Genomic DNA, 27,764 nt, shown 5'->3' with positions numbered 1-27,764 from the left:
TGGCACCCCAGCCTCTCTCCTTCTTTTATTCCTCAAGATTATGGTTCAGTTTCTTTCTTTTTCTATCTTTTTTTCCTTGTATCTGTCTTTCTTTCTTCCCTTTTTACTTTATGTTAAATCTATCTATCTATCTATCTATCTATCTATCTATCTATCTATCTATCTATCTGAATCAAACTAAAATATCCCACCGCTACCACCAGTGGTGTGATGTGGGTGAAGGTGCAGGACACTGAGAATGTTACCTTGAGTGTAAACGAGTCTCTGAAAGAGCTGTCAAAGTACAGGGGGCGCTGGTGAGGTCCAGAGCCCAGCACCTCACACAGATCGACGCACCCACACAGCGCTTCTTTGAAGTAGGTACAATCCCGTAATATGAAAAGACTGATGACTCCACTCGGAGGCAGTTTTAAGAAGCTTTAATACAATGGACAAGGGAAGAGCAACTGTGGTTACATGAACACACTCTCTCGATTATTGACAAGGTAGCACAATATTTAAACAGGATTAACGTAGCCACAAATAGACAAATTTACCACGTCGCTACCTGGTGGACGGATTCAGAAACTGCATGTCTGATGACATAAAAACATTGAAATATTATTCTGATGATGATGATGAAGAATTAATCGTTTAGCAGACGGTTTTCTCCAAAGTGACTTCAGCAGAGACCAGAACTCTGAATCATCAACAACTGCTGCTGCAGAGTCACTTCCAATAGGAGCTCGTTTGTTTGACATCTCATCCGAAGGACGGAGCACAAGGAGGTGAAGTGACCCGCTCAGGGTCACGCACACACACACACACACAGGGAGTCAGTGGCTGTGCCGGGATTTGAACCTGGGTCAGAGGACAGACTGGGTCATGACAAGTAAACACAAGAGCTACATTTAAATGAGTTCAGAAAACTCCCCCCGATGGAGAGGCGTCCCGATCAGAAATGAAAAACCGGCCTTATTACTGTCTATGTATCTGTCTGTGTCTCGCTCTCCGTCTGTGGGTGTCTCTCTGTCCAGTGAAAGCTGCTGAATAATTTTCCCTTGTTAACATATTGAATTGCACCCCCTCTATATAGAATGAACTCCCTCAGCTTCATAGAGTCCAATGAAAGCTGCTGAATAATGTTCCCTTGTTAACATATTGAATTCCACCCCCTCTATATAGAATGAACTCCCTCAGCTTCATAGAGTCCAATGAAAGCTGCTGAATAATGTTCCCTTGTTAACATATTGAATTCCACCCCCTCTATATAGAATGAACTCCCTCAGCTTCATAGAGTCCAATGAAAGCTGCTGAATAATGTTCCCTTGTTAACATATTGAATTCCACCCCCTCTATATAGAATGAACTCCCTCAGCTTCATAGAGTCCAATGAAAGCTGCTGAATAATGTTCCCTTGTTAACATACTGAATTGTGGCATGACTTTGCAATAGGACTCTTATTCAGATCTCCACACACGCTCAGTAAAGCAGACACGCAGACACAGAAGATCTGTTTTTATAAACGGGTTTGGTGTTTATTTCATCCTACACTGCAAAGGACACAGCGAGGCGGCAGATTCTATCACTCGCTAGCTCGATTGATTGACGATGGATTTAGAACTTCTGGAACTGTTTCTTGGCGCCGGTTGCCTTGGTGACCTTGAGGACGTTGAAGCGGACAGTCTTGCTGAGAGGACGACACTCCCCCACTGTCACGATGTCTCCAACCTGAACATCTCTGAGGAGGTGAGAGAGGAGAGAGAGGAGAGGAGAGGAGAGAGAGGAGAGAGAGATGAGGGGAGAGAAGGGAGGGGGGAGAGAAGGGAGGGAGAGTGGAGAGGAGAGGGAGAGGAGAGGAGAGGAGAGGAGGAGGAGAGGAGAGAAGAGAGAGGAGAGGGGAGAGAAGGGAGGGGGAGTGGAGAGAGATGAGGGGAGAGAAGGGAGGGGGGAGAGAAGGGAGGGAGAGTGGAGAGGAGAGGGAGAGGAGAGGAGAGAGAGGAGAGGGGCGAGAGAAGGGAGGGGGAGAGGAGAGAGAGATGAGGGGAGAGAAGGGAGGGGGGAGAGAAGGGAGGGAGAGTGGAGAGGAGAGGGAGAGGAGAGGAGAGGAGAGGAGGAGGAGAGGAGAGAAGAGAGAGGAGAGGGGAGAGAAGGGAGGGGGAGTGGAGAGAGATGAGGGGAGAGAAGGGAGGGGGGAGAGAAGGGAGGGAGAGTGGAGAGGAGAGAGGAGAGGGAGAGGAGAGGGGGAGGAGAGGAGAGGAGAGGAGAGGAGGGAGAGAGGAGAGAGAGAGGAGAGAGGAGAGAGGAGAGGAGAGGAGGGAGAGAGAGGAGAGGAGAGGGAGGAGAGAGAGATGAGGGGAGAGAAGGGAGGGAGAGTGGAGAGGAGAGGGAGAGGAGAGGGAAAGAGGAGGAGAGAAGGGAGAGGAGGAGGAGAGGAGAGAAGGGAGAGATGAGGGGAGAGAGGAGAGGGGAGAGATGAAGGGAGGGAGAGTGGAGAGGAGAGAGAAGGGAGGGGGAGTGGAGAAGACAGAGAGGGGGAGAGGAAGAGGAGGGGGAGAGGGGTGAGGAGAGGGGAGAGAGGAGAGAGAGGAAAGACGGGAGAGGGGAGAGGAGAGAGGAGAGAGAGAGGGAGGAGAGAGGAGAGAGAGGGGGAGGAGAGAGGAGAGAGAGGAGAGAGAGGGGGAGGAGAGAGGTTACACTCAGGAAAAAAAACACTATTTCAGTTACAGTTTAAATCTGCGTTGCTTTGACTGAGTTCAGGAGCTGCTCTTCAGTTCTAGCTGCGCTGCCGTAGTTATTGTATTGTGTATCACTCCAGCCCTGGCTATAGGACTACAGCTCCCAGCATGCCTCTGCATCCGCAGCCATGGTGAGGCATGCTGGGAGCTGTAGTTCTTTATACTGCGGTCTCGTATCACAAGCGATACAGACCTCTATTACGACACATCATGTAAAGAAAGTATCGCGATTCATCGAGACACAGTGAATCGCTCCAACCCTGGCTATAGGACTACAGCTCCCAGCATGCCTCTGCACCCACAGCCATGGCGAGGCATGCTGGGAGCTGTAGTTCTTTAACTCTAGAGCTCTGCTGTGGTCTTGTATCACAATACAAATCATTTCAACACGTCGATTCAGCTGCCTGACTCATGCCGGTTCATTTATATTAGTGATAGCGCCATCTAGTGCACGGCTAGGGCACTGCCGGCAATCCCACGTGTCAGGTCACTAGGGGGCGCTGGCTCTTCTATAAAGACACTGGCTGTGTTACACTGTGGCAGGCAGCTGAATCGACGTGTTGAAATGATTTGTATTGTGATACAAGACCACAGCAGAGCTCTAGAGTTAAAGAACTACAGCTCCCAGCATCCCTTGCCATGGCCGCGGGTGCAGATGCATGCTGGGAGCTGTAGTCCTATAGCCAGTCCAAGCTTTGACTTGAATTCCAGAGATTACCCCAGAAGATTTATTGATCTAACTCAAGTAGGAGCTCTGTTCCTCTGCTAGATTACAAACGGTGATCAAGTGTGAAATTCTGGAGAGGGACAAATCTAGAAAGAAGTGTGTGTGTTTTAGCGTCTCCGAGCTGCATCAGCTGTTGCCGTGAGGCAGTGTCGTCAGAGCCTGGAGGGCTTGGAAGACCATCGTGAGAAAAAACATCACCTGCAGCTTAGAGACCACACGATATTCCTTAATAATAATAATAATAATAATAATAATAATAATAATAATAATAACAACTGAAAGAGAAACATTAGATATTCAACTACAGACCCTGAGATTTATAACCCTAAAGGCATTGAAAAAAGCTAAGGCTGGAAAAGTCTCTCGGGGGGGGGGCTTCAGTGTGAATTCAATGACTAACCACTAGAAGTCACCACATGATATTTAATTTTTTTGTCAGTTTGTAATTTGAGTGTACAGCTCTGGTCTAAAGCATCACAATGTATACAGAATTAACACGTTTTGCTGGCTAAGACTACAGCTCCCAGCATGCCTCTGCAGCCACCGCCATGGAGAGGCATGCTGGGAGCTGTAGTTCCTTATGCTGTATCACAAGCGATACAGTCCTCTATTACCATACATCATGTACAGCTGTGGCCAAAAGTTTTGCATCATCCCCCTCTATATAGAATGAACTCCCTCAGCTTCATAGAGTCCAATGAAAGCTGCTGAATAATGTTCCCTTGTTAACATATTGAATTCCACCCCCTCTATATAGAATGAACTCCCTCAGCTTCATAGAGTCCAGTGAAAGCTGCTGAATAATGTTCCCTTGTTAACATATTGAATTCCACACCGCTGTGTAGTTTTCCAGAGACTTCACTTAATTGAAAAACGTGGAGTTTCAGAAATCTAACATGAAATACTACAGGACTGATATTAGACACTAAAGCTAGTCTCTGTGTGTCTCTTACCTGAACGCAGGTGAGAGGTGGACAGACATGTTCTTGTGGCGTTTCTCGAATCGGTTGTACTTGCGGATGTAATGCAGGTAATCTCTGCGGATCACAATGGTCCTCTGCATCTTCATCTTAGTCACCACACCTGAGACGAAGAGGAGGAGAGAAAGAGAGAAGTCAACACAGGGCTGGAGCGATTCACTGTGTCTCGATGAACCGCGATGCTTTCTTTACATGATGTGTCGTAATAGAGGTCTGTATCGCTTGTGATAGGAGACCGCAGCATAAAGAACTACAGCTCCCAGCATGCCTCGCCATGGCTGCGGGTGCAGAGGCATGCTGGGAGCTGTAGTCCTATAGCCAGGGCTGGAGCGATTCACTGTGTCTCGATGAATCGCGATGCTTTCTTTACATGATGTGTCGTAATAGAGGTCTGTATCGCTTGTGATAGGAGACCGCAGCAGGTTCGAGATCCTCCACTTTGAAAACCTTTCAACTAAATCTTACAAGATGACAAACTGAAACTCACTGATAAAAGGAACTCTGTGAAAACATTCGAGTCTCTGAGCTGCATCAGCTGTTGCCCTGAGGCAGAGTCGTCAGAGCCTGGGGGGCTTGGAAGACCATCGTGAGAAAAAACATCACTTGCAGCTCAGGAGAACGGCAGCCAGTCTCCCTCCCTCCCAGTCCCTCCTCAACTCTCATCACTAGTCTCCCTCCCTCCCAGTCCCTCCTCAGCTCTCATCACTACAGCCTCCCTCCCTCCCAGTCCCCCCTCAGCTCTCATCACTACAGCCTCCCTCCCTCCCAGTCCCTCCTCAGCTCTCATCACTACAGCCTCCCTCCCTCCCAGTCCCTCCTCAGCTCTCATCACTACAGCCTCCCTCCCTCCCAGTCCCTCCTCAGCTCTCATCACTACAGCCTCCCTCCCTGTCCCTCCTCAGCTCTCATCACTACAGTCTCCCTCCCTCCCAGTCCCTCCTCAGCTCTCATCACTACAGCCTCCCTCCCTCCTCAGCTCTACCCACTACAGCCTCCCTCCCTCCCAGTCCCTCCTCGGCTCTCACCACTACAGCCTCCCTCCCTCCCAGTCCCTCCTCAGCTCTCATCACTACAGCCTCCCTCCCAGTCCCTCCTCAGCTCTCATCACTACAGCCTCCCTCCCAGTCCCTCCTCAGCTCTCATCACTACAGCCTCCCTCCCTCCCAGTCCCTCCTCGGCTCTCACCACTACAGCCTCCCTCCCTCCCAGTCCCTCCTCAGCTCTCATCACTACAGCCTCCCTCCCTCCTCAGCTCTACCCACTACAGCCTCCCTCCCTCCCTCCCAGTCCCTCCTCAGCTCTCATCACTACAGCCTCCCTCCCAGTCCCTCCTCAGCTCTCATCACTACAGCCTCCCTCCCTCCCAGTCCCTCCTCAGCTCTCATCACTACAGCCTCCCTCCCTCCCAGTCCCTCCTCGGCTCTCATCACTACAGCCTCCCTCCCTCCCAGTCCCTCCTCAGCTCTCATCACTACAGCCTCCCTCCCTCCCAGTCCCTCCTCAGCTCTCACCACTACAGCCTCCCTCCCAGTCCCTCCTCAGCTCTCACCACTACAGCCTCCCTCCCAGTCCCTCCTCGGCTCTCATCACTACAGCCTCCCTCTCTCAGTCCCTGTTACTCACCAGACAGGATTCTCCCCCGAATCGACACGTTGCCCGTGAAGGGGCATTTCTTGTCAATGTAAGTTCCGTCGATAGCCTGGAACAGCAGGAGCACAGCACTGATTAACCAGAGAGAGAGAGACCGAGAGATAGAGAGAGGAGAGGAGAGAGACCACAGAGAGAGAAAGAGAGAGAGGAGAGACCAGAGAGAGAGAGAGACAGAGAGGAGAAGAGAGAGACCAGAGAGAGAGAGAGAGAGGAGAGACCAGAGAGAGAGAGAGACAGAGAGGAGAAGAGAGAGACCAGAGAGAGAGAGGAGAGACCAGAGAGAGAGAGAGAGAGAGGAGAAGAGAGAGACCAGAGAGAGAGAGAGAGAGAGGAGAGACCAGAGAGAGAGAGACAGAGAGGAGGAGAGAGACCAGAGAGAGAGAGAGACAGAGAGGAGAAGAGAGAGACCAGAGAGAGAGAGAGAGAGGAGAGACCAGAGAGAGAGAGAGAGAGACCAGAGAGAGAGAGAGACAGAGAGGAGAAGAGAGAGACCAGAGAGAGAGAGAGAGAGGAGAGACCAGAGAGAGAGAGAGAGAGAGAGAGGAGAGACCAGAGAGAGAGAGAGAGAGGAGAGACCAGAGAGAGAGAGAGAGAGGAGAGACCAGAGAGAGAGAGAGAGAGGAGAGACCAGAGAGAGAGAGAGACAGAGAGGAGAAGAGAGAGACCAGAGAGAGAGAGAGAGAGGAGAGACCAGAGAGAGAGAGACACACACAAAGAACAGCATCTTATAAAATACAGCAAACTACATTTTAATGCTTCTGTCGCAGCCGGTCTGCGTGGACAGAACTAAAGCTTAAGGTGTTAAGGGTGTGATTAAAGAAAATGAATCTCAGGGTCTCCTCTTTATATATTAAAAAACAAACTCTGAGCTGCATCAGCTGTTGCCGTGAGGCAGAGTCGTCAGAGCCTGGAGGGCTTGGAAGACCATCGTGAGAAAAAACATCACCTGCAGCTCAGAGCGAAGATGAAAACACATCAATAAAAAGGCAGAAATGAGAGGCTGATGATTTAGCCAACTGTCTGTCTGCGTCACCCAGCCCCCCAGAGGAACGTGAAAGCCTGGGAGAGAGGCTGGTGAGGGAGGAGGGAGGGGAGGCAGAGGGGTGCAGGAATGAGACCCTCACCTCTCTAGGGGTCTTGAACCCGAGTCCCACGCTGCGGGTGTAGCGCGGGAGCTTCTCCTTGGTCAGCTCTCCCAGAAGAATTTTCTTCTTGTTCTGGAAGATGGTGGGCTGCTTCTGGTAAGCTCTCTCGGTCTTAGGGGGTAAAAAATATCACAAATTAGGGTTTGATTCATTCATTTATGCAGAATTACCAAGAGCTGGGTTACCAGGGCTGGGAATCAGACTCCTATTGCACAGCAGTGTGATCCACTCCAGGTTTCACTACCAGCTTGATCAGCCCCCAGTGTGTCTAGCTAACAAGCTCAGGGTGTGTCTGATTATTAAACTCAGTGAAACCAGGACTGGATCACACTGCTGTGCAGCAGGAGTCCGATTCCCAGCCCTGGTTTACCGTGGGCTCCAGAGCCACGCTGTCGATGCTGAATCACTGGGATCCTTTAAAATCCGACTCAACAAAGTTCAGAGATGAACCGGACTCCTCTCCATGCGGGTGGAGAATTTTGTTAGCTTCTTATTTAAATGTAGCTCTTGTGTTTGCTTGTAATGACCCAGTCTGTCCTCTAGAGGGCAGTGTTTCCCAAACCCTGTTTTTGAGGGCCCCCCCCTGTGTCTGCTGGCTGTCATTGCATCTGATCTCTCGATCACTGAACTAGACCCTTCATTGAACTGATAATTTGCTTCATTAGACCCTTTTAAACTGTTTTCAGCTCTTAAACCAGTTGTGGATTTCAAACCGGCCGTGTGGAGTAGTGGTCAGGGCTCTGGACTCTTGACCGGAGGGTCGTGGGTTCAATCCCAGGTGGGGGACACTGCTGCTGTACCCTTGAGCAAGGTACTTTACCTAGATTGCTCCAGTAAAAACCCAACTGTATAAATGGGGAATTGTATGTAAAAATAATGTGATATCTTGTAACAATTGTAAGTCGCCCTGGATAAGGGCATCTGCTAAGAAATAAATAATAATAAACATTTCACAAGTTATTTTAACTATGCAACTGTTTTAAGAAGCAAAAACAATTAAAAGGGTCTAATGAAGCACATGATCAGTTCAGTGAAGGGTCTAGTTCAGTAATTGAGAGATCGGTTGCAATGAAAGCCTGCAGACACAGGGGGGGGGTCCCCAGGCAGCGGGGTTGGGAACCGTTAACCAGAGTTTTTTAGACAAAAAAATTAATTACACCACCCACTCGATATATCTATCGCGGGTGTCGGGGTCCAATACAAAGGCGCTATATATCGAGGGCCGCGATACAGCGAGAGACCCACAGAAAAACAAACAGGCTAGCAAACACTGTACAACCACTCCCTTGTTTTACTGGGGCGGTCATCTATATTTATTCCCTGTGTCTCTGAGCTGCATCAGCTGTTGCCGTGAGGCAGAGTCGTCAGAGCCTGGAGGGCTTGGAAGACCATCGTGAGAAAAAACATCACTTGCAGCTCAGGACCCTCAAAATAATGTTTTACACACACACGGGGTGAAAGCGAGCAATCGCTATACTGTGGGGGGGTTATATATCCCACCTCAGCCACTGACTCACTGTGTGACCCTGAGCAAGTCACTTAACCTCCTTGTGCTCCGTCTTTCGGGTGAGACGTAGTTGTAAGTGACTCTGCAGCTGATGCATAGTTCACACACCCTAGTCTCTGTAAGTCGCCTTGGATAAAGGCGTCTGCTAAAATAAACTAATAATAATAAATTGTACATTATATAATTTTATCAGTGTTTTTATCTTCCAGGACTATTAAACGCCTCAATAAATCTTAGCATAACGTTTCGGGCTTATTCTACATATAAAAAACAGTGACTTGTAATACTATACTTGAAACTAGACCTGCATGGGACATCTACTTCTGGTAATAATAATAAATAATAATAAATAATAAATAATAATAAATAATAATAATAATAATAAATATTTAAGTGATCTCGCAGAAGCTTATATCCATCACCCTTCCTTAAATGTACTTTACTTGCTCTTATCTGCCCCCTATTTTACTGCATTTAATCCTGTACTTCAGAGTACTGTAATCTGCCAAGTGTTTAACCTGTAGTACTTTGTATTTAATCACATCCTGATGTAACTATCACTATTTAATCACATCCTGATGTAACTATCACTATTTAATCATATCCTGATGTCACTATCACTATTTAATCATATCCTGATGTAACTGTCACTGTTATCTGCTGTATTATTGAATTGTGGTTTGTCACACTTGTACTTTGCTTGAACAAAAGTTATTGTATTTCTTGCTCTTATTGTATTACTTGTATTGTAACACTTGAAATGTATTTGCTTACGATTGTAAGTCGCCCTGGATAAGGGCGTCTGCTAAAATAATAATAATAATAATAATAATAATAATAATAATAAATAATAATATCTGCAATACTTTTTTTGTACCTCAAAAACGAGTTACACGTTCAGGACAGGTACGTTATATTAAATTAATGACGTCCATCGGGTAGATAATTTCAAATAACTTTAATTTCAAGTGAACGGCGGATCTTAAATGGTTAGTGAACCACGAAAAACTCCACGGAAATCGATAGCCGCGTTAAAATCATCCATAAAACTGCAAATCGACGTGTTTTTTTTTTCATATTTTATATGCCACGGTTGTGACAAGCGAGTAAGACAGCGTGCATTGATAAATAATCGCGATATAGTTAGGAATAATCAAGTTAGATTTTGCAAACTCGCTACCCCCCCAAGAAAAAAATATTTTGAATGCTTTCACGAACAAAAATGAGCGAGCTTGACTTACACAGTGTATAAAAAATACATAATTTAAATAAAATCACAAACACAGTGAGGTCCCACCAAATTACAAGTAATTAATTAAGCCAGGCGTGGCTTTTAAAATTAAGATTTATTTTAATTTTAAATATATTTACGGTAACCTGTCCTTAAATAATAATAAAAAGATCGTTTTATTTGATATATATTTAAAAAAATACATTTTTTTTTTTTTAAAGCGAGACAGGGCCTAGTCGTATCGACACCTTGCCTCAGCTACACGAAAAACACACGCAATTAAAAGGCGATTTGGGAACTTCTTTCGCTTCAACAAACCCGCGTCCCGACTGAGCCCTGACTAGAAGTCTTTCATATGCGGGTTTGACGGTTTTATTTGAAGTTTCGACGGCATTTTGTCTGTTTTTTCTCATCCCCACGCTGCCGCGCGGCGCTCACCTGCGTATCCGCCATCTTCGCTCGTCGAGAGGAAAAGAGGCCGCCCGCCGGCGCGAGGGGTCCAAGTCAGCGCGGGCCGGACGTGACGTCGGGGAGAGGGCATGAAGCCAGCGGAGAGGAGGAGGGCGCCCGGCTTCCATTACTGGCAAAGGCATGTTGATGGCAAACTTGTTGCAATGGGGAGAGAGGGAGAGGGAGAGGGGAGAGGGGAGAGGGGAGAGGGGAGAGGGGAGAGGGAGAGGGGGAGAGGGGAGAGGGAGAGGGAGAGAGGGAGAGGGAGAGGGAGAGGGAGGGGAGGGAGGGGGGAGAGGGAGAGGGAGAGGAAGGGGAGGGGGAGGGGAGAGGGGGGAGGGAGAGGGGGGGAGAGGAGAGAGGAGAGGAGAGAGAGGAGAGGGAGAGAGGGAGAGGGGGAGGGAGGGGGAGAGGGGGAGAGGGAGAGAGGGAGAGAGGGGAGAGGGAGAGGGAGAGGGAGAGGGGGGAGGGGGAGAGAGGGGGAGGGAGAGGGAGAGAGAGGAGAGGGAGAGAGGGAGAGGGAGAGGGAGAGGGAGAGAGGGAGAGGGAGAGGGAGAGGGAGAGAGGGAGAGAGGGATAGAGGGACAGGGAGAGGGAGGGAGTGAGGGAGGGGGAGAAAGAGGGAGAGAGAGGGGGAGAGAGGGAGAGAGGGAGAGAGGAGAGAGAGGAGAGAGAGGAGAGAGAGGAGAGAGATAATATTTATATTAAGACATTACATATTTATAATGTATAAATAGAGTACAGAGAATTAAAAAAAAAACAACTTTACACAGCTGGGCTTATACGTTTTCCAAATACAATAGTTTTACCTCCGATTTTATTATCATTATTATTATTATTATTATTATTATTATTATTATTATTATTATTATTTTCGAGAACAAAAAACATTATTTAGTGTAATGTTTAACATTATTTAGAGAGAGGGCAGCAGTGTGGAGTAGCGGTCAGGGCTCTGGACTCTTGACCGGAGGGTCGTGGGTTCAATCCCAGGTGGGGGACACTGCTGCTGTACCCTTGAGCAAGGTACTTTACCTAGATTGCTCCAGTAAAAACCCAACTGTATAAATGGGGAATTGTATGTAAAAATAATGTGATATCTTGAAACAACTGTAAGTCGCCCTGGATAAGGGCGTCTGCTAAGAAATAAATAATAATAATAATAATAATAATAATAATAATAATAATAATAATAATAATAATAATAATAATAATATCTCTCTCTCTCTGCTAAGAAATAAATTTATTTTTTTACATTATACGTTCAGGACACCCCCGCTTCGTTTCTACCCGCCGCCGACCCACAGCAACAGGACACCGCCCTTAGCAACCGCCCCTAGCAACCGCCTCTTCGAACATTCGCTCCTCCCTATGGCGACGCCCCCCCCCCCTCTACTTTCTATCGTAAACGCGGGGCAATTTCGATTCTGTTTCTGAGCGGCTTGTCGTGATCTGTCGCGACGTGAAAGGGGTCTATCCGCCAAGCAAGCCGCCATTTCGAGACATTTCTCGTCGACCGAGAGACGCGCGTGGAGAAGGGCGGGAGAAAATTCGGTATTGAAACTGAAAAACAACTAAAAAATTAAAAACCGAAAATACAAAAAAAAGAGAGACGGTTAGGGAGATATAATCCGACGAGATTCAACACTTCTGAGGAGACAAACCGCCGGGAAAAAAGTGTTTTTTTTTTTGTTTTTAAAATAAAATAAATCGTTGTGTTTTTCATTGAGGAACGCCGGCGCGAGGAGTGGATGCTGCAGTAAAAAACGGTAAGGCCTCAAATTTCACATACAAAAAAAATTAAAAAAATCTGAAGTAAACGATACAAAAAAATAACATTTTTCCCCTCATTCGTGCTTAAAATACGCTCGGAGTTAAGTGTTTAGCAGATTTACACGGTTATATTTAAGCGTAACCCTTTTTTTTTTTGGTTCAGAAATTAAAGTCAACAGAGAGGCCTTGGTTGGATTATATTGGCTCGTAAATTAATTGTAACTGAAGTTTATACTTTAGCGTTTGTGTCGAGTTTTGGGGTTACGAGAAACCTAAGTGTGTGTTTATTGTTGTTTTCTGTGAGAAAAGAAGATAATTCACTTGATTTTGTTGTGTTGCTGGTCAGAAATTTAATACCGTACGAGTTTGTATATCCTGATGTAACTATCACTATTATCTGCTGTATTATTGAATTGTGGTTTGTCAAACTTGTACTTTACTTGAACAAAAGTTATTGTATTTCTTGCTCTTATTGTATTATTACTTGTATTGTAACGCTTGAAATGTTTTTGCTTACGATTGTAAGTCGCCCTGGATAAGGGCGTCTGCTAAGAAATAAATAATAATAATAATAATATTATTATTATTATTATTATTATTATTATTATTATTATTATTATTATTATTATTAAGTTGTCCAGAGTGTACATGATTTATATACGGGGCGGAATAACTGTTCTTAAAACGAATTTATCTGAATTGTTAAACAACGATAAAATTAAGTTTAGGTTGTCGTATATACTGAGGAGAGTTTCGACCGTTTTTATTTGAGAAGAAAGCTAAAAAAAAAAAACCCGATTGGTTTAATGTGTGTGTATACATTTTGATGTACACACAAGGTTTAGTTTATTAAAATATAATTTCTCAGGACGGTTCTGGCGAAAGTCCTTAAAGTTATGTAGAAAGAAAAGTCAAACATAGAGCAGTAAACTTGGGTGTATCTCTCCTCTCTATCTACATCATCTCTTTATATATCTATATTATTATTATTATTATTATTATTATTATTATTATTATTATTATTATTATTATTATTTATTTCTTAGCAGACGCCCTTATCCAGGGCGACTGACAATCGTAAGCAAATACATTTCAAGTGTTACAATACATGTAATACAATAAGTAATACAATATCTAATATATATATATATATATATATATATATATATATATATATATAGATAGATAGATAGATAGATAGATAGAGATATATATATATATATAGCTGAAGGGCTTGTAATTATTATATATTTTTTAATCAATTCACATTTTTATGTACCTAAATTACCATTTTATTTTTTAATGTTGGTACATAGCAGTTTTTCACAGATAGATAGATAGATAGATAGATCTATATATATATATATATATATATATATATATATATATATATATATATATATATCTGTGTATCTCTCTCTATCTATCTATGTGTATCTCTCTATCTATCTGTGTATCTATGTGTATCTCTATCTTTCTATCTATATCTCTATCTATGTGTATCTATCTCTATCTATATCTCTATCTATTTATCTGTGTATCTCTCTCTATCTGTGTATCTCTATCTGTGTATCTCTATCTATCTATCTCTCTCTATGTGTATCTCTCTATCTATATCTCTCTATCTATCTATGTGTATCTATCTATCTATATCTCTATCTATCTATCTGTGTATCTCTCTATCTATATCTCTCTCTATGTGTATCTCTATCTATCTATCTCTATCTATCTATCTGTGTATCTCTCTATCTATCTATGTGTATCTCTATCTATCTATCTATCTCTATCTATCTGTGTATCTCTCTATCTATCTGTGTATCTCTCTATCTATCTATATCTCTCTCTATGTGTATCTCTCTATCTCTATCTGTGTATCTCTCTATCTATCTATCTATCTATCTCTATCTATCTATCTATCTATCTGTGTATCTCTCTATCTATCTATCTATCTATCTATCTATCTGTGTATCTCTCTATCTATCTATATCTCTCTCTATGTGTATCTCTCTATCTATCTCTCTCTCTATGTGTATCTCTCTATCTATCTATCTGTGTATCTCTCTATCTATCTATCTATCTATCTCTCTCTCTATGTGTATCTCTCTATCTATCTATCTGTGTATCTCTCTATCTATCTATCTGTGTATCTCTCTATCTATCTGTGTATCTCTCTATCTATCTATATCTCTCTCTATGTGTATCTCTCTCTCTATGTGTATCTCTCTATCTATCTATCTGTGTATCTCTCTATCTATCTATCTATCTATCTATCTATCTATCTATCTATCTATCTATCTATCTATCTATCTATCTATCTATCTATCTATCTATCTATCTATCTATCTGTGTATCTCTCTATCTATCTATCTATCTATCTGTGTATCTCTCTATCTATCTATCTATCTATCTATCTGTGTATCTCTCTATCTATCTATCTATCTATCTATCTGTGTATCTCTCTCTATCTATCTATCTATCTATCTATCTCTCTCTCTCTATGTGTATCTCTCTATCTATCTATCTATCTCTATCTATCTATCTATCTATCTCTCTATCTATCTATCTGTGTATCTCTCTATCTATCTCTCTCTCTCTATGTGTATCTATCTATCTCTATCTGTGTATCTCTCTATCTATCTATCTCTCTATCTATCTGTGTATCTCTCTATCTATCTATATCTCTCTCTATGTGTATCTCTCTATCTATCTATCTCTCTATCTATCTATCTGTGTATCTCTCTATCTATCTGTCTATCTATCTATCTGTGTATCTCTCTCTCTCTCTATCTATCTGTCTATCTATCTATCTGTGTATCTCTCTATCTATCTATCTCTCTATCTATCTATCTGTGTATCTCTCTATCTATCTATCTATCTATCTATCTGTGTATCTCTCTATCTATCTCTCTATCTATCTATCTGTGTATCTCTCTATCTATCTATCTCTCTATCTATCTGTGTATCTCTCTATCTATCTATCTATCTATCTATCTATCTATCTATCTGTGTATCTATCTCTATCTATCTATCTATCTATCTGTGTATCTCTCTATCTATCTATATCTCTCTCTATGTGTATCTCTCTATCTATCTATCTCTCTATCTATCTATCTGTGTATCTCTCTATCTATCTATCTCTCTATCTATCTATCTGTGTATCTCTCTATCTATCTATCTCTCTATCTATCTATCTGTGTATCTCTCTATCTATCTATCTATCTATCTATCTGTCTGTCTATCTATCTATCTATCTATCTATCTATCTGTGTATCTATCTATCTCTCTATCTATCTATCTATCTGTGTATCTCTCTATCTATCTATCTCTCTATCTATCTATCTGTGTATCTCTCTATCTATCTATCTATCTATCTATCTGTGTATCTCTCTATCTATCTATATCTCTCTCTATGTGTATCTCTCTATCTATCTATCTCTCTATCTATCTATCTGTGTATCTCTCTATCTATCTCTCTATCTATCTATCTGTGTATCTCTCTATCTATCTCTCTATCTATCTATCTGTGTATCTCTCTATCTATCTATCTATCTATCTATCTGTCTGTCTATCTATCTGTGTATCTCTCTATCTATCTGTGTATCTCTCTATCTATCTATATCTCTCTCTATGTGTATCTCTCTATCTATCTATCTATCTATCTATCTATCTGTGTATCTATCTATCTCTCTATCTATCTATCTATCTGTGTATCTCTCTATCTATCTATCTCTCTATCTCTATCTGTGTATCTCTCTATCTATCTATCTATCTATCTATCTATCTATCTGTGTATCTCTCTATCTATCTATATCTCTCTCTATGTGTATCTCTCTATCTATCTATCTCTCTATCTATCTATCTGTGTATCTCTCTATCTATCTCTCTATCTATCTATCTGTGTATCTCTCTATCTATCTCTCTATCTATCTATCTGTGTATCTCTCTATCTATCTATCTCTCTATCTATCTATCTCTCTCTCTCTATGTGTATCTCTCTATCTCTATCTGTGTATCTCTCTATCTATCTATCTATCTATCTCTATCTATCTATCTGTGTATCTCTCTATCTATCTGTGTATCTCTCTCTCTATCTATCTATCTATCTCTATCTATCTATCTGTGTATCTCTATCTATCTATCTGTCTATCTATCGATCTGTCTCTATATATCTATCTATATATATATGAATTTTTATTAATGTACACTATTTTTTTTAAAGATTAAAAACCTTATTTTCAGGACGTTTCGGGCAAAAGCCCTTCAGCTTTTTAAAAAGAAAAGTAAACAGTGCAGTAAACTTGTTGTTCAAGAATTGTAATTATACAAAAACTATGTGGATGGGGTCATGATTATTAAAATAGAATGTTCAATAGAATGAACATTCTATTCTAATAATTTAATCTTCTAAACTTTTTGTGTACATTTTTTAAAAACATTCTTTCATATGTTTTCAATTTTATACACAGCAGATAGAGAGAGAGAGAGAGAGAGATAGAGATAGATAGATTATTGATTGATTATTGATTGCTATTGTTGTTCAAACTCTGTGCAGAACAGCGATCTGGTCAGTCTCTCTTCTCTGTCTGTCTGTCCTGTCTGTCTGTCCTGTCTGTCTGTGGGTTCCTATCTGGGGGGCTGGGTGACGCAGACAGACAGTGGGCTAATTCATCAGCCTTTCATTTCTGCCTTTTTATTGATGTGTTTTCATCTTCGCTCTGAGCTGCAGGTGATGTTTTTTCTCACGATGGTCTTCCAAGCCCTCCAGGCTCTGACGACTCTGCCTCACGGCAACAGCTGATGCAGCTCAGAGTTTGTTTTTTTTATATATAAAGAGGAGACCCTGAGATTCATTTTCTTTAATCGCACCCTTAACACCTTGAGCTTTAGTTCTGTCCACGCAGACCGGCTGCGACAGAAGCATTAAAATGTAGTTTGCTGTATTTTAGAAGATGCTGTTCTTTGTGTGTGTGTGTCTCTCTCTCTCTCTCTCTCTCTCTCTCTCCTCACTCTCTCTCTTCTCCCCTCTTTCTCTCCCCTCTCCTCTCTTTCTCCCCTCCTCTCTCTCCCATCCTCTTTCTCTCCCCACTCTCTTTCTCTCTCCCCTCACTTCTCTCTCCTCTCTTTCTCCTCCCTCTCCTCTTCCCTCTCCTCTTTCTCTCTCATCCCTCTCCTCTCTTTCTCTCTCATCCCTCTCCTCTCTTTCTCTCTCATCCCTCTCCTCTCTCTTTCTCTCTCATCCCTCTCCCCTCTCTTTCACTCTCCCCTCTCTTTCACTCTCCCCTCTCTTTCACTCTCCATGGTTTCTGTTGAAATAAAGCTGCCCACCTCTTGTAGGTATCGCATAATTCTCAGTGTCTCTCTCTCTCTGTCTCTCTCTGTCTGTCTCTCTCTCTCTCTCTGGTTTCTATTGAAATAAAGCTGCCCACCTCTGTTCTAGTATTCTCAGTGTGTAACTCTCTCTCTCTCTGTCTCTGTCTCTCTCTCTCAGGTGAAGAATGACGCAGTTCCTTCCTCCGAACCTGCTGGCGCTGTTCGCGCCTCGGGACCCCGTACCGTACCTGCCCCCCCTGGAGAAACTGCCCCACGAGAAACACCACAACCAGCCCTACTCCGGGATCGGCACCTTCATCAGACACTTTGAGGTGAGAGAGAGAGCGCAGGGGTGATATAACTGTATATACACACTGAGACACACACACTGAGACACCTCAACCAGCTGTACTCCGGGATCGGCTCCTTCATCAGACACTTTGAGGTGAGAGAGAGAGAGCGCAGGGGTAATATAACTGTATATACACACTGAACCACCCCCCCACACACACACACACACACACACACACTCTGAGATACACCCCACACACACACACACACACTGAGACACCACAACCAGCCCTACTCTGCGATCAGCCCCTTCATCAGACACTTTGAGGTGAGAAAGCGCACGGGTAATGCATGGAGATTGCTGCATGGGGCAGTGTGTGATAAACGAGAAACGAGTGTTTATCAAGGCACCCCACCCTGAGGGAGGGGGTCATTCAATTCTCATTTAACACACGCAGTCCTGGCCCGTGCGGTGTTGAGACTCTGGTGAGCATTCAGCATTCAAGCCCTTAACTAATACATTCAAATACATTCTTGAAATGTATTTGCTTACGACTGTAAGTCGCCCTAGATAAGGACGTCTGCTAAGAAATAAATAATAATAATAATAATAATAATTAACAGCTGCAGCGTGCGTTTTCTCAGCTGGTTGGAGGGGAGAGAGAGACGGCTGCCGTTCTCCTGAGCTGCAAGTGATGTTTTTTCTCACGATGGTCTTCCAAACCCTCCAGGCTCTGACGACTCTGCCTCACGGCAACAGCTGATGCAGCTCGGAGACGCTGAAGCATGCGGTTTGCTGTCCCTGCCGTTGATAGAAAGGCTGCGTGCTTATCAATGGGGAAAATTGAAATGTGTTTGTGTTGATTTATTTCAGGACCCTCGCGACGCCCCGCCACCCACCAGAGCGGAAACGAGAGACGAGCGCTTGGAGAGAAAGGTACGGGAATCCACCTGAAGCGGGGGGGTTGGTGGAGAGGAGGGGGGGGTCTTCTGGTTTTCGTCAATCTCGTTATTTGTTCGATCGGACACGTGTTCATATCAAGGTCTTTTTTTTTTTTTTTGAAAAGCTGTTTTAAAACAAAGCCCTTGATTTCAAAATTACACACAGCCCTTTAAAACATGTTGAAGGCCTGGAGAGATGTGTTAAATCTGCCCAGTTAATCATATAATCAGACCGATTTTAAGTAATTGAAGGAGGGGTGGAGGGGTGGATGGGTGGAACGAAAGTCAGAAGACACTGGGGAGCCCTTCAGGACCTGAGTTTGACACCCCAGATCTAAACGCTGAATTAGAGACGCTCTGAAACTTTTTTAACAAGGCAGTAAAAACGTGAGCAGCCAGGATGAAGGGGAAATTCACCCTCCCTCCCTCCCCCCTTGGATTTTAATAGGGCTAGTGTGGAGCTTAATCTCATTCCTTTGGTGCTCGGTTGTAGATGTGAAGGGAGGACATCTTGTTTGTTTTTCTTTATATATAAATCAACTGCTTCTTTAATGAATGGATTTGTGGGGGGTGGGGTGGGGGGGGCTGCCTGTAAGTGAAGTGCTTCTTAATTAAAGGCAATTTACAAGTACGACCTAATTAATTAATATCTTTTAGGACCAAATTTAGTGGTGTGTTTTTTTTTTGTTAAGCTCTTTTTTAGAAAACGCGTGTGTGTGTATCCAGTCAGAAAAGCTACCGGATTAAGAATCGCAGAATTGAAAATGAATTTTAAATTTACACCATCTTAAGCGAGTCGCAGAAACCAGGGGCTCCCGAGCGGCGCGTCCGGTTACAGCGCTCCGCGGGGAGTGCAGGACGCGCCCTATAGCCTGGAGATCGCAGGTTCGAATCCAGGCTGTGTCACTGCCGCCCGTGGACGGGGGTTCCCAGGGGTGCGGCGCACAATTGGCCGAGCGCCGCCCGGGTAGGGAGGGCTTAGGTCAGCAGGGGAATCCACGGTTCACCGCACAACATCGACCCCCTGTGGCCGATGGATGCAAATAATAATTGGGGATTCCAAATTGGGGAGAAAACGAGGGGTTAAAAAACCATTGGCGATGACTAAATTTAAAAAATAAATTAAAAAAGCTTCCACATTAAGAATCGTAGAATTGAAAACGAATTTAAAGTCTACACCAGCTTAATTAGTCGCAGAAACCAGGTTCCAGTCCCCGCGACGCGCAGTCAAACCTCATGAAGAAACGTTTCTTCAGCCGGTCTGCGCGTCTCTGGGGGGAGAGACGGCTGCCGTTCTCCTGAGCTGCAGGTGATGTTTTTTCTCACGATGGTCTTCCAAGCCCTCCAGGCTCTGACGACTCTGCCTCACGGCAACAGCTGATGCAGCTCGGAGACGCTCGGGTTAAAGATTTGGAGGAGAGAGAACCTGAGATCACCACCCCAGAGAGTCATGTTCGTATAAAAAGCAGTTTAGAATTCGGTCAATTTAACTTTTGACGAATGGCCTCGTCAGTTCATCAATGCCAGTGTTAGATTAAGACATTCTTTTGCTCAGTTTGTTAATAACTCGCTGGTAAAGGGTGGCTGTCTGATTTTTACAACAGTCGCATTTTGGTTATTATTCTTGTCCACACTGGACAGATTTTAACAACCGCTCCTCCCCCTTTCGTTACAGAGACGAGAGAAGATCGAGAAGAGACAGAGCGACGTGGAGACAGAGCTGAAGCTGTGTAAGTATTCATCCGGGCTCCATTAGACTTCCATTCGTCGCTCACTGAATTAACATTAGACACTGATAAAGACTTTGTCATTGAATTCACTCTGAAGACCCTGAGAGAGACTTCTAGTCATTGAATTCACACTGAAGACCCAGAGAGAGACTTCTAGTCATTGAATTCACACTGAAGACCCCGAGAGAGACTTCTAGTCATTGAATTCACACTGAAGACCCTGAGAGAGACTTCTAGTCGTTAGTCATTGAATTCACACTGAAGACCCTGAGAGAGACTTCTAGTCGTTAGTCATTGAATTCACACTGAAGACACTGAGAGAGACTTCTAGTCATTGAATTCACACTGAAGACCCCGAGAGAGACTTCTAGTCATTGAATTCACACTGAAGACCCTGAGAGAGACTTCTAGTCGTTAGTCACTGAATTCACACTGAAGACCCTGAGAGAGACTTCTAGTCGTTAGTCATTGAATTCACACTGAAGACACTGAGAGACTTTTCCAGCCTCAGCTTTTTTCAATGCCTTTAGGGTTATAAATCTCAGGGTCGAATATCTTGGTTGAATATCTAATGTTTCTCTTTCAGTTATTATTATTATTATTATTATTATTATTATTATTATTATTATTAGTAGTAGTAAGGAATATCGTGTGGTCTCTGAGCTGCAGGTGATGTTTTTTCTCACGATGGTCTTCCAAGCCCTCCAGGCTCTGACGACTCTGCCTCACGGCAACAGCTGATGCAGCTCAGAGATCAGATCAAACTTTCAATGACATTCCCAGTTACATCTATACAGGAGGCTGTGTGGTCCAGTGGTTAAAGAAAAGGTCTTGTTACCAGGAGGTCCCCGGTTCAAATCCCACCTCAGCCACTGACTCACTGTATGACCCTGAGCAAGTCACTTAACCTCCTTGTGCTCCGTCTTTCGGATGAGACGTAGTTGTAAGTGACTCTGCAGCTGATGCATAGTTCACACACCCTAGCCTCTGTAAGTCGCCTTGGATAAAGGCGTCTGCTAAATAAACATCTAAAGGGACCCAAACAATAATCAAATAATAATTGTGCAGTTCTGGAACCAGCCCAGGTGATCAGTTATCGGGGGAGTTTCGAAAGCAAGGCTGTTTCTATCAACCCGTCACCACAGTGTGTCTAGAGTAGGTTGTCTGAATCTTTGTTTTCCTTTTCCCTTGTTTTTAGGGGACCCCCACAATGACCCCAACGCTCAGGGCGATGCTTTCAAGACCCTCTTCGTGGCCCGAGTGGTAAGAGAATTTATCCTCGACGTGTTCACTGTTTTCTAATAATAATGAACTGTTTTTGTTTTTGTTTTTATATAGTGCCTGTCGTGTTCAAACATCACGAAGCACCATAAAGTTTAATAAAAAAAGACCCGGCAGGCATTCAAATTGAGATTTAAACATTTAAACGCTGCTGTGTTTGAAAAAACACCCCAGAGTCCTTTAATCATCCCAGCAAGAGCAGTCCACAATCTTGGTGCATGACTGCAGAATGCCGCGTCACCCATTTGAACATAAGAAAGTTTTACAAACGAGAGGAGGCTCCATTCAGCCCATCTTGCTCGTTTGGTTGTTAGTAGCTTATTGATCCCAGAATCTCATCAAGCAGCTTCTTGAAGGATCCCAGGGTGTCAGCTTCAACAACATTACTGGGGAGTTGGTTCCAGACCCTCACAATTCTCTGTGTAAAAAAAAGTGCCTCCTATTTTCTGTTCTGAATGCTATCTTGTTTGTTTATGTCCGTGTTATCTATGCGGTGTCGGGGCTATCAGTATTCATGAGATACGCCCCCCTTATATTTTTATTTTATTTTTTGGGCTTCTCTCGGCTCCTATCGGTCTCACTCGGCCATTGAATGGTTTTCTCAGCTTTTTCCGGAGAAAAAACGACTAGAGACTTGTTTTCTGCTTCTTGCATCGGACAGGAAAGGGAAGATTGCCATGTCGGACCAGGTCTGACATCGGACCGCAAAGGGTTCAAAGCAGGGACAGAAGATCTTTACTGAACGTTTAATATTTATTTCTGTTAATTTTTTTTTTCCTTTCAGAATTATGACACCACTGAATCCAAGCTGCGGCGTGAATTCGAGGTGTACGGACCCATCAAAAGGGTAAGCACCCCGAAATTTTTTTTTGGGGTGGGGGGGCAGGGCAGTCAGTTAGAACATCAATTACAGCAGAAATTGCAATGCTGTGTTTTTCAATTCCGATGAGTCACGAGGTAACGCTGCTGTGATTCTAGTCATGATTACAGCAGAAACGTTTGCTGATATTTCAGTTCCAGTTTCAGTGCTGTTTTGTTTAATTACAATTTAGTTATGGCAGGAATTGCAATTCATTACAATTACACAGGAAAGTAACAGATTGTTCTAAATAACCCAGCAACAGTAATCGCTTCTACAAACACAAAAACTCAGTCTCTTCTGGTTTGGAGTTTCTGATCCAGTGAAGTTCTGGATGACGAAGGCATTGAAACGTTTCTCTGCTAACTTGACTTTCTCTCTCAGTCTCTTCTGGTTTGGAGTTTCTGATCCAGTGAAGTTCTGGATGACGAAGGCATTAAAACGTCTCTGCTAACTTGACTTGTATTTATTTTTTTTGTGTGTTAATAATAATACTGACTTGACTTTTCTTTATTTTTTTCTCCAGATCTACATCGTTTTCAACAAGAGCTCCGGAAAACCTCGCGGCTACGCCTTCATAGAGTACGAACATGAGCGAGACATGCACTGTGAGTTCAGACCCCTACTGCTCTAAACACACACACGTGATACACACACACACACACACAGGGGTGAGAAACGCACACCAGCCCTGCTGCTGCTGCTGCACCCAGTCCTGGGGTTCAGAGCTCCCCTCAATGAAGTCTAGTATTATTATTATTATTATTATTATTATTATTATTATTATTATTATTGATATTGAAATGATCAGGAGCCAGGAGTTTGAGCAGGGTTACAAACTCACACTAGCCCTGCTGCTGCTGCTGCACCCAGTCCTGGGGCTCAGAGCTCCCCTCAATGAAGTCTAGTATTATTATTTATTATTATTATTATTATTATTATTATTATTATTATTATTATTAATAATAATATTGCAATGGTCAGGAGTGTGATCAGGGTTGTGATTTTGTAACCCTGCTCAAACTCCTGGCTCCTGATCATTTCAGTAATAGACTTCATAGAGGGGAATTCTGAACCCCAAAGCAGCAGGGCTAGTGTGAGTCTCCAATGCTGCCTGAATCAAAGCAGCTAGCTGCCCTCCAGTCCTCTCCAATAAGGGGAGGGGAGGGGTGGAGATTGAGGTAACTGATCTACAGTTTGGGGGGGGTGGGGTTCTATTGGGCTTCCAGCACAGGTAAGTTTTTTGGGCTTTCCAGAATGTGATAAGAAATGTTTTGAGGTTTAAACAGAATTGCCTTTCACACGTCAAGGTTACACGGCTGAGTGTGTGTGCTTGAGCGGCCACGATAAGCCACATGACACAGACACACAATTAGAAGAACCTGCTAAAAAAATTAATAATTCCTAAAACGACTTGCGAAAACAGCACAGGACGAGTTCAGAATTGAGACGGCTGCTTATCCCTGCAAATCTCCTCATTTAAAGCAGGCAGTTTTATTTCTCTTTTTAAAAGGTAGTGTTGAGTGATATTCAAACAGTCTTGCGTTTTTTCTACAATTAAAAATGTTGGGCATCTAAATTCTTATATTCCAACATCCAAAACTAATTTCTCCACCCCAACATCAAATCCATATTCCTGGTAACTCTTTTTAATTACAATGCCCAAGCACGTGCAGTTTTCTGCCTAGGAGAAATTCAGGCTTGTGAGGCTATAAGAAATACTGATCAAAATGATACCGAAATGGGCATCACAGGGTTAAAGTAGTTTTAATGAGTGGTAACGAAGACGAACCGTCAAATTGTCTCTTACAAATTTCTTACGATTTTGAGGGATGGGGGTGGGGACACTGAAATGTTATGACATCAATTTTAAGATTACTGGCTAAAAAATAGTACAGCTTTATTGAACTCTGTCCACCTTCGAACGCTGGCTAAGTTGGCACTAAAAATATTTAAAAACAAGTCTGCAAGACTCTTGGAGTTTGAGAGTTTTTTTAAATATGTGTTACAATCTTTTATATGCAGTAAAACTTGGGTTTATCCACGCCTCTGTTTACCGAACCGCTCCTGCTAACCTGTCCTGTTTGTAGAGACTCTCCCTGAAGCAGCCCTGAAACTCTGCTCTATACAGAACCGCACACTGCTGTAGGGGGCGTGTGTGTTATATAATCTATATAGATTCACAGTTACAGGGGAGATTTATATCTCTCTTTCAGAGGGTTCTTCATCAGGAAAGTCAGGAAAACAATTCTCGTGATTCTATCGTCACAACAGTACACACTGGAGCAAATCCGTTTGGATAAAAATAAGTTTTACTGTAATATAAAAAATCTGTTATTTATATGAATTACAAATCCTAGATATATATATATATATAACGAAAAAAAAACATCTTGGAATTGGAAGATGTCTTTCAAGTGTTTTAATGTATAAGAAATGCTTTCTATAATCTATACAAGTTTTCGTGTTGGTTGGTAAGTTGGGGTCTATGTTGATGTGTGAGAGAGAGAGCATTTAGACAGGTGTGTGCGTTTAGACTTGGTGTGCCTGTCTGCGCTCGAGAGAGCGAGCAAGCAAGTGTTTAGACTGTCTCAGTGTGTGTGTGTGTGTGTGGGTAGCTGTGTGTGTGGGTAGCTGTGTGTGTGTGTGTGTGTGGGTAGCTGTGTGTGTGTGTGTGTGGGTAGCTGTGTGTGTGTGTGGGTAGCTGTGTGTGTGTGTGTGGGTAGCTGTGTGTGTGTGTGGGTAGCTGTGTGTGTGTGTGGGTAGCTGTGTGTGTGTGGGTAGCTGTGTGTGTGTGTGGGTAGGTAGCTGTGTGTGTGGGTAGCTGTGTGTGTGTGGGTAGCTGTGTGTGTGTGGGTAGCTGTGTGTGTGTGGGTAGCTGTGTGTGTGTGTGGGTAGCTGTGTGTGTGTGGGTAGCTGTGTGTGTGTGGGTAGCTGTGTGTGTGTGGGTAGCTGTGTGTGTGTGGGTAGCTGTGTGTGTGTGGGTAGCTGTGTGTGTGTGTGGGTAGCTGTGTGTGTGTGGGTAGCTGTGTGTGTGTGGGTAGCTGTGTGTGTTTAGACTGTCTGTGTGTGTGTGTGGGTAGCTGTGTGCGTTTAGACTGTCTCTGTGTGTGGGTAGCTGTGTGCGTTTAGACTGTGTCTCAGTGTGTGTGGGTAGCTGTGTGCGTTTAGACTGTGTCTCAGTGTGTGTGGGTAGCTGTGTGCGTTTAGACTGTCAGTGTGTGTGGGTAGCTGTGTGCGTTTAGACTGTGTCAGTGTGTGTGGGTAGCTGTGTGTGTTTAGACTGTGTCTCAGTGTGTGTGTGTGGGTAGCTGTGTGCGTTTTAGACTGTGTCTCAGTGTGTGTGTGGGTAGCTGTGTGCGTTTAGACTGTGTCTCAGTGTGTGTGGGTAGCTGTGTGCGTTTAGACTGTGTCTCAGTGTGTGTGTGTGGGTAGCTGTGTGCGTTTAGACTGTGTCTCAGTGTGTGTGTGTGGGTAGCTGTGTGCGTTTAGACTGTGTCTCAGTATGTGTGTGTGTGTGGGTAGCTGTGTGCGTTTAGACTGTGTCTCAGTGTGTGTGTGTGTGGGTAGCTGTGTGCGTTTAGACTGTGTCTCAGTGTGTGTGGGTAGCTGTGTGCGTTTAGACTGTGTCTCAGTGTGTGTGTGTGGGTAGCTGTGTGCGTTTAGACTGTGTCTCAGTATGTGTGTGTGTGTGGGTAGCTGTGTGCGTTTAGACTGTGTCTCAGTGTGTGTGTGTGTGGGTAGCTGTGTGCGTTTAGACTGTGTCTCAGTGTGTGTGGGTAGCTGTGTGCGTTTAGACTGTGTCTCAGTGTGTGTGTGTGTGGGTAGCTGTGTGCGTTTAGACTGTGTCTCAGTATGTGTGTGTGTGTGGGTAGCTGTGTGCGTTTAGACTGTGTCTCGGTGTGTGTGTGTGGGTAGCTGTGTGCGTTTAGACTGTGTCTCAGTATGTGTGTGTGTGTGGGTAGCTGTGTGCGTTTAGACTGTGTCTCAGTGTGTGTGTGTGGGTAGCTGTGTGCGTTTAGACTGTGTCTCAGTGTGTGTGTGTGTGTGTGTGTGTGGGTAGCTGTGTGCGGCCGGCTGTATTAACTCTGTTCTCATTGTTGCTGCAGCCACCTATTGAGATGGCTTTTGTCAGAGCTGGCTAGCAGATGGTGATGCTATTGGTACCCCTTCTTACTACCACAGCTCCCTCAGTGTATGGTTGGTATCATGGGTTTGTATGAACTGGGTAAGGTATCTGTCAAACAGCACCACTGTGTACACAGACAGAAACATAGAGAGAGACACGGAGAGAGAGACAAACACACACACAGGGAGACGCACACATCTCAATAGGCCTAGGCGCTGAGCTGACTCTCTGAATTGCCTTTTAAAGGGATATAAAGACTACATTCCCCATAATTCCACCAGCTGTACCCAGTAGTTTTAGAAACCAGTAGGCAAGTAGGAAATGTAGTCTTTTGTCTTGCACCGCCCCCCCGGATGAGAGAGAATGGCTTCTGACCGGCTTTCTAAAAACACTGCGCTGCGGAAATAAATTGCTCTTGATTTTGGTGCTTGGTTGTAAAAGTGAGGGAAGGACAGCTTGTTTTAAAATCAACACCTTGTTTTTTATTTGTTTATTTATTTAGATGGCAGACGCCTGCTTTTATCCCAGGCGACTCACAGGTGTCACAGGGGCAGCACAGGGTTACAATGCAAGATTTAATATTTCAATAAAGTGCGTTTCAAATAACACTACTAAAATACAATGTGAAATACGCTGCCCGATATCCTGTTACAGACTCGAGGGGTGTTCGTTTTCTTAAAACACAACAGGGGTACGTTAAACTAACGCAGTTAATACAGAACGTAGAGCTACAGAAGTACATTAAGATGAGTTCTCTTAACGTTGGTCTCTAGCTTCTGTCCTGAAGTTCCTGCTTCAGTGTCTTTTTTTTTTTTTTTTTTTTTTTTTTTAAATAAGTTCAAGGCAATTCGGAGTGCCAGCGCAGGCCCCAGTAAAGATTCGAACACAAAATCCATTCTGCTCAAAGCGTGCCGCTGAAACACACACTGCACAGTCGAACCCGAGGATCGTGCTTTCTCTCGTTTGGTTGGAATTCGTCAAACTCTCAGTATCACTCCAGTTAATATCACATCCCGCTTATTATTATCATCACATTCTGGAC

At 43.7% G+C, this 27,764-nt stretch overlaps 2 protein-coding genes and 8 non-coding genes across 10 annotated transcripts in view; 5 read left to right on the top strand and 5 right to left on the bottom strand.

Annotated features, from left to right (window-relative positions):
• Nucleotides 1-1,491: 1,491 nt before the first annotated feature.
• On the bottom strand, nucleotides 1,492-10,534 carry rps11 (ribosomal protein S11). Its single transcript, XM_059020225.1, has 5 exons — nucleotides 10,396-10,534; nucleotides 7,199-7,330; nucleotides 6,048-6,123; nucleotides 4,398-4,527; nucleotides 1,492-1,720 (listed from the first exon to the last, which is right to left on the bottom strand). Exons 1-5 carry the CDS (start codon nucleotides 10,408-10,410, stop codon nucleotides 1,597-1,599), a joined length of 477 nt encoding a protein of 158 aa, XP_058876208.1. The 5' UTR covers nucleotides 10,411-10,534; the 3' UTR covers nucleotides 1,492-1,596.
• LOC131729964 (small nucleolar RNA SNORD35) lies at nucleotides 3,562-3,647 on the bottom strand. Its single transcript, XR_009323834.1, has one exon. It is a non-coding gene; the product is annotated as a small nucleolar RNA SNORD35 (small nucleolar RNA).
• LOC131729968 (small nucleolar RNA SNORD35) lies at nucleotides 4,947-5,032 on the bottom strand. The gene has a single exon (XR_009323838.1). It is a non-coding gene; the product is annotated as a small nucleolar RNA SNORD35 (small nucleolar RNA).
• LOC131729971 (small nucleolar RNA SNORD35) lies at nucleotides 6,940-7,025 on the bottom strand. Its single transcript, XR_009323841.1, has one exon. It is a non-coding gene; the product is annotated as a small nucleolar RNA SNORD35 (small nucleolar RNA).
• LOC131729965 (small nucleolar RNA SNORD35) lies at nucleotides 8,549-8,634 on the bottom strand. Its single transcript, XR_009323835.1, has one exon. It is a non-coding gene; the product is annotated as a small nucleolar RNA SNORD35 (small nucleolar RNA).
• Nucleotides 10,535-11,820: 1,286 nt separating the features above from the next.
• LOC117967274 (U1 small nuclear ribonucleoprotein 70 kDa-like) overlaps nucleotides 11,821-27,764 on the top strand; it is a 31,821-nt gene continuing 15,877 nt past the window's right edge. The window contains exons 1-7 of the mRNA XM_059020226.1: nucleotides 11,821-12,176; nucleotides 17,669-17,822; nucleotides 18,656-18,718; nucleotides 20,399-20,453; nucleotides 21,652-21,716; nucleotides 22,519-22,581; nucleotides 23,120-23,201. Coding sequence (XP_058876209.1) covers nucleotides 17,676-17,822; nucleotides 18,656-18,718; nucleotides 20,399-20,453; nucleotides 21,652-21,716; nucleotides 22,519-22,581; nucleotides 23,120-23,201 — 475 coding nt within the window. The 5' untranslated portion in view covers nucleotides 11,821-12,176; nucleotides 17,669-17,675. The remainder of the gene's footprint in view (nucleotides 12,177-17,668; nucleotides 17,823-18,655; nucleotides 18,719-20,398; nucleotides 20,454-21,651; nucleotides 21,717-22,518; nucleotides 22,582-23,119; nucleotides 23,202-27,764) is intronic.
• LOC131729970 (small nucleolar RNA SNORD35) lies at nucleotides 16,902-16,987 on the top strand. The gene has a single exon (XR_009323840.1). It is a non-coding gene; the product is annotated as a small nucleolar RNA SNORD35 (small nucleolar RNA).
• Nucleotides 18,469-18,554, top strand: LOC131729967 (small nucleolar RNA SNORD35). Its single transcript, XR_009323837.1, has one exon. It is a non-coding gene; the product is annotated as a small nucleolar RNA SNORD35 (small nucleolar RNA).
• On the top strand, nucleotides 20,028-20,113 carry LOC131729966 (small nucleolar RNA SNORD35). Its single transcript, XR_009323836.1, has one exon. It is a non-coding gene; the product is annotated as a small nucleolar RNA SNORD35 (small nucleolar RNA).
• Nucleotides 21,118-21,203, top strand: LOC131729969 (small nucleolar RNA SNORD35). Its single transcript, XR_009323839.1, has one exon. It is a non-coding gene; the product is annotated as a small nucleolar RNA SNORD35 (small nucleolar RNA).

This window comes from Acipenser ruthenus, unplaced genomic scaffold (genome assembly GCF_902713425.1).
Source record: "Acipenser ruthenus unplaced genomic scaffold, fAciRut3.2 maternal haplotype, whole genome shotgun sequence".
Lineage (NCBI taxonomy): Eukaryota > Metazoa > Chordata > Actinopteri > Acipenseriformes > Acipenseridae > Acipenser > Acipenser ruthenus.
This window is presented reverse-complemented; position numbering and strand designations above follow the sequence as displayed.